The sequence below is a fragment of the Chrysemys picta genome, chromosome 22, assembly GCF_011386835.1.
Source record: "Chrysemys picta bellii isolate R12L10 chromosome 22, ASM1138683v2, whole genome shotgun sequence".
NCBI classification, from domain to species: Eukaryota; Metazoa; Chordata; order Testudines; family Emydidae; genus Chrysemys; species Chrysemys picta.
Genome location: NC_088812.1, coordinates 2,036,378 through 2,051,743, shown reverse-complemented (window position 1 = coordinate 2,051,743; position 15,366 = coordinate 2,036,378). Strand labels below are relative to the sequence as shown.

Below are 15,366 nucleotides of genomic sequence, written 5' to 3'. Positions count from 1 at the left end.
GTCTGAACAGACAGAAGGTGGGAGAAAGGATTATTATTCCCGCTGTACAGATGGGAAAGCTGAGGCCCAGAGAGGGTACGGCGAGAGTTTGAAAAGGTGACTCATGGCTGTGGGATTGCTCATCTGGAGACCTGTCAAAGGGCCTGAATTTCATTTCAGTGCAGTAAAGGAATGGACTTACCTGTCCAGGGAGACACGGGGGTGAGAGCCTTTTATTGGACCAACTGCTGTTGGTGAAAAAGACGAGCTTTCGAGCTACACAGAGCTCTTCTTCAGATAGATCCATCTGTCCAAACACCCCTCGGTCGGTCTGTCTGTCTGTCCCCAAACACCCCTCGGTCTGTCTATCTATCTATCCCCATTCACCCCCTCGGTCTGTCTGTCTGTCTGTCTATCTATCCCCAAACACCCCTTGATCGATCGATCTATCTATCTATCTATCTATCTATCTATCTATCTATCTATCTATCTATCTATCCCCATCCACCCCCTCTATCTATCTATCTATCTATCTATCTATCTATCTATCTATCTATCTATCTATCTATCTATCTATCTAACATGTGTCATTGTAGTGTCTGGGGCCGGATCCTGGCCCGCCGTGAATCAGAGCAGCTCAATTGACTGAATTGGCTTGAGGCTGATTTACCCCAGGAGGGGATCAGGCCACCAGAACACAACCAGACCCGGCCGTAATGTTGTTGCTGCCCTGTCCTGAGTTCTCTTACATCCACTGGGCTCTTGGTTTAACGAGAACATTCAAAGCCAGAGTGACTTAGGAAGGGTTATAAAGCCTCATGCTTCAGGGCCTGAGCAGACCTTTGGTGGGGAGCGGTCAGGAAGGAGCTGTCCCCACTGGCAGGATGTCCCATCTCCGCCTTCTGCAGCAGGGTGTCTCGGAGCAGTTGGTCCTGGCCCCTCTCAGAGACGGGCCCCTGCTCTGATTGTGCAGCTGACACCGCTCCGGGATGCCTGTGAACATTGACCTGAATCAGGGCAGATGGCTCCGCAGCTGTCAGCTACTGCCCGGGGACGTGGGGCCGCTGCTGGCTGGAGCAGGGGAAAATCTCACCCCGAGCTTGGCCAACACACCCCTGCGGTTCATGCGGCTGTTCTGCAAAGCATCACTAGAGGGGGATGTTTCTCCATCTTCCTGCCGGGCGTGGAAAGCCGGTGCCCTGCGGTGGGAGGTCAGCGGGTGTCTCGCTGTACCCCAGGGCACCGCTGAGTGTTATCCTGACGCCATCACCGCCCCGTTTACCCCTTGTTGTGGCTCGGTTACAGGCGCCCTCCGTGCCTGGCAACCCAACCGTCATCTCCATTCCCAGGGGCCAGCCCGGGCCGGGGCCCACTGGCTGCCTGGCCCACCTGCGTCTAGCCAGAGTTCCTGTACAGCCCAGACGGTTCCGTTTCACCCAGGTGCCCGTGCCGAGCTGCTTGTGTTCGGCTAAAACATCTTCCAGGTGGGCAGTGAGGCTGGATGGGACGCCATGAGGAGCCGGAGAATCCACCACTTCTCTGGGGAGTTCCCCCTGCCGCCCACCCCCCCGTGCTTACTCACCCCCCAGGAAAGATGTGTGTCTTATTTCCAGTTGGATTGTGTCTGGCTTCAACTGCCAATATCCTACCGTCAAGAGAATGAGGGTCCCCGTTCAGCGCTGGGGGTCAGATTTCTTGGGCCAGATCCTCGGCTGGTATCAATCCGTGGGGCTCGGGCGATTGACACCAGCTCAGGACCTGTCCCCGTGTTAACAGAAAGAATTTCAGGACTGGGAAAGCAGAGTTTGAAAAGAGCTTTTGGTTTGGCTGGAGAATCCGCCCGCCCGGAGCTGCCCGGGGTCCCGAAGGAACGTCTCCTGCCACTGCCTCTGCAGGGCTCTGTGGGCCTGTGTCTGAAGCTGCTGGCACTGTCGGAGACGGGATACCGGGCTAGATGGGCCCCCGCCCAGTCCGAGTCATTGTAACTAACCCTGTCTGTAGCTAATTCAATCTGTTCGTTCTATTGCAATCGAATCCAAGGCAAGTTAATTTGATCCCATCTGATCTATAGATCTGCCCGCTCCTGTTTCCAATTGAATCTTATCCCATCTCTAAGGGGGGAGGGATAGTTCAGTGGTTTGAGCATTGGCCTGCTAAACCCAGCATTGTGAGTTCAATCCTTGAGGGGGCCACTTAGGGATCTGGGGCAAAATCAGTACTTGGTTCTGCTAGTGAAGGCAGACGGCTGGACTTGATGAGCTTTCAAGGTCCCTTCCAGTTCTAGGAGATGGGATATCTCCATTAATGTAATTTATAGAGCGGGAAAATTCCAATTCACTCTCATGTGATGTGTAACTCTGGCCTCTCCTGTGTTTCTAGTCCAGGCCGTCTTCACCTACCTGTCCTTGCCACCTTGGCATTCACGGCCCGGCCCACCCGTCTCCCAGTCTGCATACAAGGCAGCCCCAGCCTGGCCTCCAGAGACATGAGGCCAGAAGCGCATTACCAATCAGGGAAGGGGCAGCAGGGCCTGGTGGGTAGGGCTGGACTAGGCCTTGGGAGGCAACTGGACATCAGAACCGCCGTACTGGGTCAGATCAATAGTCCGCCTAGCCCAGGGTCCTGCCTCTGAGAGCGGCCGGTGCCAGATGCTTCAGAGGGAATGAATAAACCGGGGCAATTATTGACTCATCCATCCCCTGTCGTCCAGTCCCAGCTTCTAGCAGTCAGAGGTTTAGGGACACCCAGAGCATGGGGTTGTGTCCCTGACCATCCCGGCTAACAGCCATTGAGGGACCTACCCTCTATGAACTTATCTGGTTCTTTTCTGAACCCAGTTATACTTTTGGCCTTCCCAACATCCCCTGGCAAGGAGTTCCACAGGTTGACTGTGCGTTGTGTGAAGAAATACTTCCTTGTGTTTGTTTTAAACCTGCTGCTTATTAATTTCATTGGGTGACCTCTGGTTCTTGTGTTATGTGACGAGGTAAATAACACTTCCTTAGTCACTTTCTCAACCCCAGTCACGATTTTACAGACCTCTCTCAGATCCCCCCTTAGTCGTCTCTGTTCCAAGCTGAACAGTCCCAGTCTTTGTAATCTCCTCACACAGCAGCTGTTCCATCCCCCTCATCATCTGTGTTGCCCTTCACGGTACTTTTCTCGGTTCTAATATATCTTGTTTGAGCTGGGGTGGCCAGAGATGCTGGGTGACCTTGGGAAAATCCCCTGCTTTCTATGTGCCTCAGTTTCCCCTCCCGCCCTTTGTCTCTTTAGACTGTGAGTTAATTGGGGCAGGGACTGTCTCTCAATGTCTGTCTGGGCAGCGCACTGCACAATGGGACCGTGATCTCGGTCTGGGTCTGGGCAGCGCCTGGTACTACAGGGCCCTGCCCTATAATACAGCACAGCTAATAACAGGCCGACCCACCAGCCCCACAGAATAAACAACACCCAGCCTCACTCCTTGCACAGGTGGGCGAGGAGTCGGATCGCCTTAAAGTATGGGGGGGACGACTCCCTATAGGGTCAGAGTTATTTCTATAGGGGAAAGAGGGGAGTCTCCCTCTTTATGGGATTTCTCTAGGGGAAATGGTCTCTCTGCCTTTACAGATGTATTTCTATAGGGGATGATGCTGTTAATAGTCTGCAGAAGAGAAGAGTGAGGGGGGATTTGATAGCTGCTTTCAACTACCTGAAGGGGGGTTCCAAAGAGGATGGATCGAGACTGTTCTCAGTGGTGGCAGATGACAGAACAAGGAATAATGGTCTCAAGTTGCAGTGGGGGAGGTTTAGGTTGGATATTAGGAAAAACTTTTTCACTAGGAGGGTGGTGAAGCACTGGAGTGGGTTACCTAGGGAGGTGGTGGAATCTCCTTCCTTCGAGGTTTTTAAGGCCCGGCTTGACAAAGCCCTGGCTGGGTTGATTTAGTTGGGAATTGGTCCTGCTTTGAGCAGGGGTTGGACTAGATAACTCCTGAGGTCCCTTCCAACCCTGATATTCTATGAGTCTATGAATAGGTGTCTTTTCTAAAGGCACTGTTTATATAGGGGGTCTCCCTAGAGGGGAAAAGTCCATCGATAGGTGCCCGAGAAGGGTCTCTGTCTCGGAGGGCTCTCTATGGGGGAAGTGGTCTCTCTACGGAGTTCATTATGGGGGGGGTCTCTGTCTTTATGGGTGCATGTCTATAAGGGATTCTGCCTATAGCTGGTTTTTTATAGGGGCGGTGTCTGTACAGGGCTCTCTCGTAATCTGCATAGGGGAAGGGTCTCTGTAGCGGGTCTCGGTCTATAGGGGGTCTATAGGGGTCTCGCTATAGGGGACGCTGCCCCTGTCGGGCTCCGGCCGGCAGGGGGCGGCGCAGTCCCGGCGGCCGGACCCGGAAGGTGCCGCCCCCGGCTCGGCCCCGCCTGCCCAGCCCGGCCCGGCCCGGGGCGCCCAGCGCGGAGCGGAGCCGGCGGCGGCGGGACGGAGCCACATGGCGGCCCCGGAGCGACGGGCCTTCGCCCAGCGCATCAACCGGTGAGAGACCCAGAGACCCCCCCGGGGCCCCCCCAGGGCCCCCCCGGACCCCCCCTGCCCCCAGGGCCCCCCCGCGGCACCCAGCGCCCCCCCCGAGACCCCCGTCGGGCACCCAGCGCCCCCCTGGGCACCCAGAGACCCCCCCCAGGCACCCATCCTGCCCCCCCAGTGCCCCCCAGCACCTCCCCCGGGGCACCCATCCTGCCCCCCCCCAGCCCCCAACTTTCCCCAGCCACCTGCCCAGGACACCCACCCCCCAGCCAGCCCCCCCCCCCCGGGCACCCAGCACCCACCCACTACCCAGGGTACCCAGTACTGGGCACCCCCCCGCACGCACCCATCACCCTGGGCACTGAGTGCCCCCCCCCCAGACAACCTCCCCCACCCAGTGCCCACGCCCCAGCTAGCCTCCCTGGGGCACCCAGCCCTCATGGCCCAGGGCACCCACCCGGCATCCAGCACCCAGGGCACCCAGCACCCCCAAGGGTACCCACTGAGGGCACCCAAGGCACCCACTGCCCCCTCGGGGTACCCAGTCCCCAACCCACAGCCCCAGCAGAACCCCCCTATGGTACCCTATGGTACCCTGTACCTACTCCATGGGCACCCCACTCTGTGCACCTCCGCCCATCCCCGTGCATCTCTCTCTGCCTCCCATGAGCCCCTCTAACCCCATGGTGCCCCCACTCCCAGCCCTGATCCCCCCCCCCGATCCCTCCCCTGTGGGGCATCCCTGAGCTCTGCAGCTCCCTATGCACTGGGGGTGCCATGTCCCCATCCCCTCTGACAGCCAATAGCCTGGTGCACCCCAAAACCTGCTTCCACCTCCCAGCAGGGCCCCCTCCTGCCAGGTGTAGGCTGAATGGGTGTGGGGGGGGTCCCCAGGATGTGCACTGGGGGAGGGGGATAGAATCGTGAACCGCTTCCTAGCACGGCCTTGGTGGGGTGGGTCCGTGGGAGGGACCCCATGCGCTATGGGGTCCTAGCTGGCATCTCCCCTCTCCTCCTCCACCAATAGACGTGTGAGCGGACCACCCCTCCTGCCTTTGCCAGTCACCCCCACTCGCCTCTTTCCAAGGATGTGGGATTGGGCGCCGATGGGGCTGAGAACTGGAGTGAGCTGAGATCCAGCCCCAGAAGATGGCTGGGGGAGGGGGCAGCCAGGAATCCCCCCTCTCCCCGTGTAAGGAGCATCGGTGACTTCTTGCACGTGCTTGTGCCAGGCGTGTCCCGTCGTGAAATGCTAGAGCTGCCCGGGGCCGGGTCGGCACCCGAGACGCCAGGCTGCCTGTGGCATGGGAGACACGGGGTATTTCCGGAGGGTGCCCTGGGGTGAGGTGGGTTTTACCAGCCCAGCGTTCGCTGGTGCTCGCCTCCGCCACAAAACCTTGGCCCAGCTGCAGCCTTGTGTAGACTCTGCTTTGGGAGGGTGCCTGTAACGGGCGCTGGCTGCCCCCTCCGAGGAGCCTGGTGTGGACAGGCTGAGCTGATCGCCGGGAAGCGTGGACCGGCCCTCGGTTCCCCACGAGAGTTTACTTGGGCCAGGTAACGCGGTGACATGACACGTGCCCCGTATACCCCAGGATCTTAACCCGGGTGTGCCTAACGCGCCACCATCCTCTGGGTCCAGGCAAGACCTGCCCTAGGCAACGGTCACTGGTGCCGCCTCCCCTCCCGGCCTTCAGCCGGCCCCGCTCTGAGTGCATTGTTTCATCCCGCGGAAGGAAATTCTGGCCCATTTCCTGGCTCTTCCCGCGGGGATCAGAGCTGGCCCTGCAGTTTTTAATCGCTGGGCTTTGTTGCCTTCCTGCTTGGGGGGCGGGGGGGTGTAGTTTGCAAAGTGTGGGGCTGATGCTTTGGCAAAGCGCCGGTGTCTCGTAGGTGGAAGGCGAGGAGCCGGGCCTGCCCGTGCCCCCATTCCTATTTAAATAGCAGTTCGTGGACGTTGGACTGTGTCGGTTTTGTTCTGCGGCCGGAGTCTTGGGTTTGTGTCACGTCTTCCCCCCCCCCCAACACCCCCTCAACACAGCTCAGCGCCCGGCAATAACCAAAGGAGTAAGGGCGGGGTGTGTGTGTGTGTGTGTGAAATGGACAATGCCGGGGCCTTGGGGTCATCTCATGAGCTGGCAGCGAGCAGGGAACAGGTGTGTGAATAATTCAGCAGTGCCCTGGGCTCTCCCTCCCCGGCCTCTGTGGCTGCTTGCGGCTTCCTCTTTCCTTCGCCAGGCTCCCGGTGGCGGATGTGTGCGCGGCGGGCTGGGCTGGGCCGGGCAGCAGGGTGTGCGGCTGCGCGTGCCCCTGGTTTCCGAGGGGGGGGCAGCGGGCAGACACGTCCCGTGGGGATAGCTTGAGGGGGTAAGAGACGGGTCTGGGACCTGCCCGGGCTGCAGACTCCCTTGGGCAAGTCTCTTCATTTACCTGTCTCAGGTACTTGTCTGCCCACATCCCTGTGCCATCTGGGCGCCTCACAGGTTCCAGGCCAGCGCTCCAACCACTGCACCATCCTTCCCCTCCACTCTCTCAGCCTCGGTTCCCCCAGCTGCAAAAAGGGGCATAAAATTCCTCCCCCCACCCCTTTGTCTAATCGGACTGTGAGCCCCTTCCGGCAGGAACAGCGGGGGAGCCCCCCCAGCCCAGGACAGCACCCGGCCCAGCAGGGGAGACCCCCCCCCAGCCCAGGACAGCACCCGGCCCAGCAGGGGAGACCCCGCCCAGCCCAGGACAGCACCCGGCCCAGCAGGGGAGCCCCGCCCAGCCCAGGACAGCACCCGGCCCAGCAGGGGAGCCCCGCCCAGCCCAGGACAGCACCCGGCCCAGCAGGGGAGCCCCGCCCAGCCCAGGACAGCACCCGGCCCAGCAGGGGAGCCCCGCCCAGCCCAGGACAGCACCCGGCCCAGCAGGGGAGCCCCGCCCAGCCCAGGACAGCACCCGGCGCAGCAGGGGAGCCCCGCCCAGCCCAGGACAGCACCCGGCGCAGCAGGGGAGCCCCGCCCAGCCCAGGACAGCACCCGGCGCAGCAGGGGAGCCCCGCCTAGCCCAGGACAGCACCCGGCCCAGCAGGGGAGCCGATCGCAGGGCTCCAAGGTGCTATCACAGTCCCCGTCAATAAACCATTGTTCAGCCTGCGGCTGGAGCCTGTCTCGGAGCTAGTCCCAGGAACGCCCCTCCCATTCGCCCCTCGGTCCCAGGCTGTGGGCGGACGGAGTCCCTAGCTGTGACCCAAAGGAGCTCACAATCTGGCAAACCGATCCTGGTGACCTCTTTGCCTCGGTTTCCCTGTCTGTAAGGGGAGGGTGAATGATTTCCCCTGGCCCATGCTGGATAGGAGCCACGGCAGGGATCTAGGCGTTGAGCTCCCGTTGAGTTACTTGGGGGCCTGACACCTTCAGCTAAAGGGGGCCCGGTGTTGTTGTGGGGCTGCAGGCGGCCGGGTTCCCCCTCCCCCACAGCCAGCGCACGGATTCTCCCACAAAGCATCTTCCTGCGCTGCCGTCGCTGCCAGGTTTCCTGGCCGGATCCCAGCACCTCGGAGCCGGACAGATCCCCCTCCGCCCGCAGGGCTGGGCCGATTGCAGCTTATTTACGGCCTCTGCGTCCTCCCCAGTCACGGCCCCGCCCCGCTTCCCCTGCCCTTTGCCCCTGGTAGGGGCAGCTGGGCCTGGCCCGGCGGAGGGGAGGGGGCAGGAAGGCTGGCCGTGGCCGGACCACTCGCCTGGCCTCATGGCCGAGGGGGCCCCGGGGAGCAGCTGGTCTTTGGCTGCTAGACTCCGGCCCGGCGGGAAATATTTGTTCCCCAGGCTGCTGCTTCTCGCCTGTGCTGGGGGGGTGGGGGGGCGCTCTCTCTCCCTTTGGGGCCCAATGCCCCAGCTTGGTGCTAGGCGGTACCACCCTTTGCATGCCCTGGCACACGGGAGGGATGGGGAGGGACCCTGGAGTCCTGACCAAATCCCGGCTCTGGTCATTGCTGTCTCTCCCCTGCAGCTGGGGGGCGCCACTTTCCTTAGGGGGCCGAGCCGCCCACTGGGCCCGGGCGTTAGCGGCCCCTGGGCGTGGGACGGGGCGCTAGGCCCGGCACACCAGCCTGCAGGACTCCCGCGGTTAAAAACTCGGGTGGTTTGTCGCTGGCTTTATTGTCCCGGGGTCCAGTCGCCTTTCCCAGGGGGGTGGGTGGGGGGCTGTGACCCTCAGGCCTTGTCTGCACCGGGCTCTGAGCCGCAAGCCCCTAGTGTGGTCGTGTGCCCTGCAGTCCCGGGAAGCTGGGGTCCCTGCTGGGCTAGCTTGGGGCACTCGACCAGCCGGCCACCCCGAAGACTCCTCTTCCTTTCTTCCTCCCCCCCCCGGAACCCGCCCCGCTGCTGGAGCGTGGGAGCCTGGCCGAGGAGCCGGCTGGAAAAACATCTGGCTCCCCAGGAAGTTGGGCTGAGCCGGGGAGGCTGGGCCGGCAGCTGCCAAGCCGGCGGTAGCGTGCAGTCGCGTGGGTGGCACCGCCTGGCACTGCCAGCCCAGCCAGAGGGGTGCCCAGCTGAGTCCCCGGCCGGAGCGAGGGTGGAGGGCACGAGAGGAACCCGGGCGGCTGGCGCCAGCTGGTCTGTGCTGTTCCGTTCGCTGGGAGAACTGGGACCCTGGGGAGCCGCTTGTACCCGCTCTGAGCTGCTGGCCTGGAGACACTCGGCTCTTCGGGGGCCTCTCCCCTCTGGCGGGGCAGGGAGCTCCCCCCAGAGCCCGTCGCTCGCTCTGTACTCGCCTCGGAGGGGGCTCCGGGTGTCGGAGCAGTGCGGAGCCGCGAGCACTTCGGAGCTGACTCAGGCCTGGTGTGCGGGGAAGGCACTGGGCAGGGCCCCGGACACCTGGGTTCGATTCTTAGCTCCACCTCAAGGGGGCCACGGCCCCATTTCAGAGGGGGAAGGTTGGGGCTGAAAGTTGTTGGTTTGACTGATTGATATTTTCTTTTCCCACTGAAAAGTTGAAATCTACCCCCTAGACCCTGCTCCCCTGCCAGAGCCTGGAGAGAACCCAGGAGTCCTGACCCCCAGCCTCCTGCTCTAACCACTAGACCCCACTCCCCTGCCAGAGCCTGGAGAGAACCCAGGAGTCCTGACCCCCAGCCTCCCCTGCTCTAACCACTAGACCCCACTTCCCTGTCAGAGCCGGGAGAGAACCCAGGAGTCCTGACCCCCAGCCCTCTGCTCTAACCCCTAGACCCTGCTCCCCTCGCAGAGCCAGGAGAGAACCCAGGCGTCCTGACCCCCAGCCCCTCCTCTAACCACTAGACCCCACTCCTCTGCCAGAGCCTGGAGAGACTCAGGAGTCCTGACTCCCCCCTCGAAGCACTAGCTCCCCCCTTTCCCCCTCGCTCTGGTACAGGCCTGGCAGGGGTTAAGTGTCGTTAAGCAGATAAAGTCGTTGTTTGAAGTAGGGAGCGGGGAGACCACAGCAGCCCCCGCCCCCCACTGCCGCCCCCCGGGATTTCCCAGCCCCGCTCACGCCTGCTCTCCGTGCAGGCAGATGCCACTTGTAGCTGTCTCTGCGTCGCCGTGGGGAGATCTCCGGGTGTGGGGCCACCTGGCAGCGCGGGGAGCCGGGCAGGGCCCGCCTGTCTCCTTTCACACGCGCCTAGCAGTGCCTGTCTGCAAGGGGGGGGACGTCTGCTCATCATGACGTGCCCCCCCCGGGAACTTGAGCGGAGGCCAGGGCTGACCTCACCCCAGCTGGGCTGACTCCGGGGCACATGTCTGCTTCTAGGAGGCACAGCCCTGAGCTGGAAGGAATCCGGGGGCCCCCCTCCCGGGACGGGGGGCTCAAGCCAGTGCGGGAGAGGGTCCCTGCTTCAAGAACACTTGTGCCAGGGATGCAGGACTCCTGGGTACTAGGTCCGCTGGGTGCCCTGGGGCAAGCCCCTTCCCCGCTTCGTGCCTCAGTTTCTCCATCTCTGAAATGGGGGTGATGGTGACCACCTTTGGAGAGAGCTGGCAAATCTACTAAACCCAGGCCCACTGTTTCCTGCCAGCTCCGTTACTAGTAGTAGGTGTATTACGGTAGCGCGTAAGAACCCTCACTGATATCGGGGGCCCCCATCATGCCGGGCGCTGCCCAACCCCCGGCCAAGATCAGGGACCTGTCGTGCCGGGCGCTGCCCAGCCCCCAGCCGAGATCAGGGCCCCGTCGTGCCAGGCGCTGCACAGACCAAGCGAGGGACAGTCCCTAACCCAGTGAGAGAAAAATGGAAGGATCATTGTCTGCATGTTGCGGGTGGGGAAACTGAGGCACGGGGCAGCATAGTGACTTACCCAAGGTCACACAAGGAGTCAGTGGCAGAGCCCTGGCGTCCTCAGTGCGCATCGCTGAGAGAAGGGGAATTAAAACCCAAACGCTGCGGTGCAGCAAGGAGGCTCCCCCGGGCTCGCCAGCGCCACCCCCAGGCCTTGTGGTGATCCATGGGGGGAGCTCAGAGCCTGCCGGGTGCCCAGCTGAGGCTGTGATGGAGGGCGGGGGGCAGCAGCTGCTGGCGTGGGGCTGGGAGTGCGTTCCTCCGGCTCAGCTACGTGTGTTTGAGCTAATCTGCAGCCGGGCACAGAGGGGGGCTGGGAGCCTGGACTCCTGGGTTCTGTTCTGAGCAGGAGTGTGACCTAGCAGTTAGACCAGAGGCCTGGGGGACAGGAAGGACTCCTGGGTTCTGTTCCTGTGCGGCTGCATGTGCCGAGGCGGCGTGGATGCCCGCGGGCTCTAGGCCGAGCTCAGGGCGCTCTGGCCCCTGACCCGTGTCTCTTGCAGGACGGTGGCCGCCGAGGTGCGGAAGCAGGTGTCGCGGGAGCACGGCGGGTCCCCCCAGCTCTCCAAGAAGCGCAGCGGGTCCCAGCAGTTGGTGAGTACCCCAGCGCCCTGCCCCCCTCCGCCCCTGGCACCGCCTGGCTCTCAACATGGTCCGGCCACTAGAGGGGGACAGAGCCACCTTGGGGAACGTTAGCGCCGGCTCCTGCCTTTGGCTCTTCCCTAAGCATCATGGGAACGTCCCAGGACTCCACCCCCTTGGCCCCGCCCTTCCCGGGCCCATCTCGCCTGCCTGCTTGGAGGCCCCGCCCACCACTCTGGGCTCGGGCGGATGTGGGGGCGGCAGCAGGCATCGAACCTGCCACCTCGGTGTGGAAAGGCAGCGCCCGCCTGCCCGAGGTGGCGCCGCTGAGGGCTGGGAGTCACGGCTGGAGCCAGCTCGTGACCCCTGCTAGACATGGGGCCGTGGCGAGGCACGAGGGGGCTGTTGGGCCCCCTCCACCTGGGCGGGGAGACAGCCACGGAATTTCCCACAGCTGCCCTTGTTCCCCGTCGTCCCTTCTCCGTTCGGCTCTGGGACCCTGGGGTCCCGCGGGGGCTCAGCGAGGGGCCCGCGCTGGGAGGCGGACGGCATGGTCTCCTTCTCCACAGCTGTCTCCAGGCCCTTCTCCTGCAGCTGCCACCCTTCTGAGCAGCGAACCCGCGGAGCTTAGGCAGGGGAGTGGGGGCTTGTTGCGGATTGTGGGGGAGTTAGGGCCCTGCACCCCTCTTCCCGAGATTCACTGCGACTCTCAGCCAGCCAGTAAAGCAGAAGGTTTATTCAAGGACAGGAACACAGTCTCAAGCAGAGCGTGTAGGTACGACCAGACCCCCCTCAATTAGGTCCCTCTGGGAGGTTCAGGGAGCTTAGACCCCAGCTTGGGGTTCCCTGCGTTGCACCACCCAGCCCCAACCGAAACTAAACTCCCAGCCCCTCCCGCTGCTCCTCTCCTTTGTTCAGTCTCCCGGGCAGAAGGTGTTAATTCTCCCCACCCCCGTTCCTGGCTCAGGTTACAGCTCAGGTAGCTCCCTTCAAGGGAAGTCCCACATCCCCACTGCAACCCCCCTGCAACATTCCCAGGTCAAATCTGCCCTGCTCCCTGCTCCGTCACATCTCTCCCCCCTTCGAGACTGAACTGAGCGGGGTCACTCTGACCAGTGACCTGGGGAAGTTCAGGGCTCCCTCTCCGGGACAACGCGTCCGCTATCAGGTTGTCACGTCCCTTCACATGGACCACGTCCATGTCATAATCCTGCAGGAGCAGGCTCCATCTCAGGAGCTTGGCGTTGGCTCCTTTCATCTGGTGCAGCCAGGTCAGGGGAGAGTGGTCGGTGTGCACGGTGAAGTGACGCCCAAAGAGATATGGCTCTAGTTTCTTGAGGGCCCACACCATGGCCAGGCATTCCTTCTCGATGGCCGCGTAGTTCTGCTCCCGGGGTAGTAACTTCTTGCTCAGGTACACGATGGGGTGTCTCTCCCCCTTTTCATCCTCCTGCATTAACACCGCCCCCAGTCCTGTGTCTGAGGCGTCGGTGAACACCATAAAGGGCTTGTCAAAGTCTGGGTTTGCCAGAACTGGGCCACTGACCAGAGCCTCCTTCAGCGCCCGGAGAGCCTCCTGGCACTCCTCGGTCCAGACCACTTTGTCTGGCTTCCCCTTCTTGCACAGCTCAGTGATGGGGGCGGCTATGGCGCTAAAGTGGGGCACGAACCTCCGATAGTACCCTGCCATCCCAATAAAGGCTTGGACCTGCTTTTTGGTTTGAGGAGCGGGCCAGTCTCTGATCACCTCCACTTTGGCTGGTTCCGGCTTTAGGCAGCCGCTTCCCACCCGGTGGCCTAGGTAGGATACCTCAGCCATCCCCACCTTGCACTTCTCCGGTTTTACGGTCAGCCCAGCCTTCTGGAGTCGGTCCAGCACTTGTCTAACCTGGGATATGTGGTCCTCCCAGGTCTGGCTAAAGACACAGATGTCATCGATATACGCCACGGCAAAACTCTCCATCCCCCTCAGTAGCTGATCCACCAGGCGCTGGAAGGTGGCCGGCGCTCCCTTGAGGCCGAAGGGCAGGGTCAGGAACTCATAGAGCCCCAGAGGGGTGACAAAGGCCGATTTCAGCCTGGCATCTGCATCCAGCGGCACTTGCCAATAGCCCTTTGTAAGATCCATGGTGGTAAGGTACCGAGCACCTCCCAGCTTGTCTAGGAGCTCGTCCGGCCTGGGCATGGGGTAGGCATCGGCTACAGTGATGGCATTGAGCTTCCGATAGTCCACACAGAACCGGATCGACCCGTCCTTTTTGGGGACCAGCACCACCGGCGAGGCCCAAGGGCTGGAAGACGGCTGGATCACCCCCAAAGCCAGCATGTCATTGACCTCTCTTTCCAGGTCCTGAGCAGTTTTCCCTGTGGCTCGGAAGGGGGAGCATTTTATAGGTGGGTGCGATCCTGTCTGCACCCGGTGGACAGTCAGATTAGTGCGTCCAGGCTGGTTGGAAAACAGCTGCTGGTACAGATGCAGCACCCCTCCGATCTCAGCTCGCTGGGCAGGGGTTAGCCGATCAGAGAGGGGAATTGCTTCCAGGGGGAAGCCAACTCTTGTCCCAGGGAATAGATCTACTAAAGGGTCATCTCCCTGCCCCTCCCACTGTCCACACACGGCCAACACCATATTCCCCCTGTCATAATATGGCTTCATCATATTCACATGGTACACCCGGTGGTGGTGTGCCCGGTTCGACAGCTCCACCACATAGTTTACCTCGTTTAGTTGCTTGACAACCTTGAAGGGCCCTTCCCAGGCGGCCTGGAGTTTGTTTTTCCTCACGGGGATGAGGACCATCACCTGATCCCCAGTGGCGAAGGCGCGGGCCCGTGCTGTGCGGTCATACCAGACCTTCTGCTTCCTCTGGGCTCTGGCCAGATTCTCCCTGGCCAGGCCCATGAGCTCGGCAAGTCGTTCCCGGAAGGTCAGGACATACTCCACCACCGACTCTCCGTCAGGAGTGGCCTTCCCCTCCCATTCGTCTCTCATCAGGTCGAGGGGCCCCCTTACCCGCCTTCCATATAGCAGTTCGAAAGGCGAAAACCCGGTAGACTCCTGGGGTACCTCCCTGTACGCAAACAGCAGGTGAGGTAAGTACTTGTCCCAGTCCTGCGGGTGCTGATTCATAAATGTTTTCAGCATCATTTTTAGCGTCCCATTGAACCTCTCCACCAGCCCGTTGGATTGGGGGTGATATGCTGAGGCCCAGTTGTGCCGGACCCCACATCTCTCCCACAAGCACCGGAGTAGGGCCGACATGAAGTTGGACCCTTGGTCCGTCAAGACTTCCTTGGGGAACCCCACTCGGCTGAAAATGGTCAGCAGCGCATCCGCCACAGTGTCTGCTTCAATGGACGATAAGGGCACTGCCTCGGGGTAGCGGGTGGCGAAATCTACCACCACCAGGATGTATTTCTTCCCAGACCGGGTCGTCTTGCTGAGAGGTCCCACTATGTCCATGGCCACCTTCTGGAAAGGCTCCTCTATGATGGGCAAAGGTCTCAATGCTGCCTTCCCCTTGTCCCGGGCCTTCCCCACCCTCTGGCAGGGGTCACAGGATCGGCAGTACTGCCGGACGTTGGTGAAGACCCCGGGCCAGTAAAAGTTCTGTAGCAGCCTCTGCCTGGTGCGCCGGATCCCCTGGTGCCCTGCGAGAGGGATGTCATGGGCCAGGTACAGTAGCTTGTGGCGAAACTTCTGGGGAACCACCAGCTGCCTCCTGATCCCCCACGACTCCACTTCCCCCGGGGGAGCCCACTCTCGGTAGAGGAACCCCTTCTCCCACAGGAACCTCTCCTTGCATCCTCTCCTCATGGTCTGTCCCACACTGAGGTCAGCCAGGCCCCTTAGCTTCCGCAGGGAGGGGTCCTTCTGCAACTCGGCCTGGAACTCGGCGGCTGAGGAAGGGATGGGGACCTGCTCCCTCTCGTCGGCTGGGTCGGAAGCCCCAGCCACCCCGCGGCCTGTCCTTGGGTGTTCCCTCCCCACCCGGGAAGGGTTCGGTGCCTCCGG

The 15,366-nt window shown here is 61.8% G+C and overlaps 1 protein-coding gene across 1 annotated transcript in view; it reads left to right on the top strand.

Moving 5' to 3' along the window:
* The first annotated feature begins 4,164 nt into the window (after nucleotides 1-4,164).
* Nucleotides 4,165-15,366, top strand: part of DOCK6 (dedicator of cytokinesis 6) — a 56,565-nt gene continuing 45,363 nt past the window's right edge. Inside the window, 2 exon segments of the mRNA XM_065575719.1 lie at nucleotides 4,165-4,501; nucleotides 11,273-11,363. Coding sequence (XP_065431791.1) covers nucleotides 4,458-4,501; nucleotides 11,273-11,363 — 135 coding nt within the window. The 5' untranslated portion in view covers nucleotides 4,165-4,457.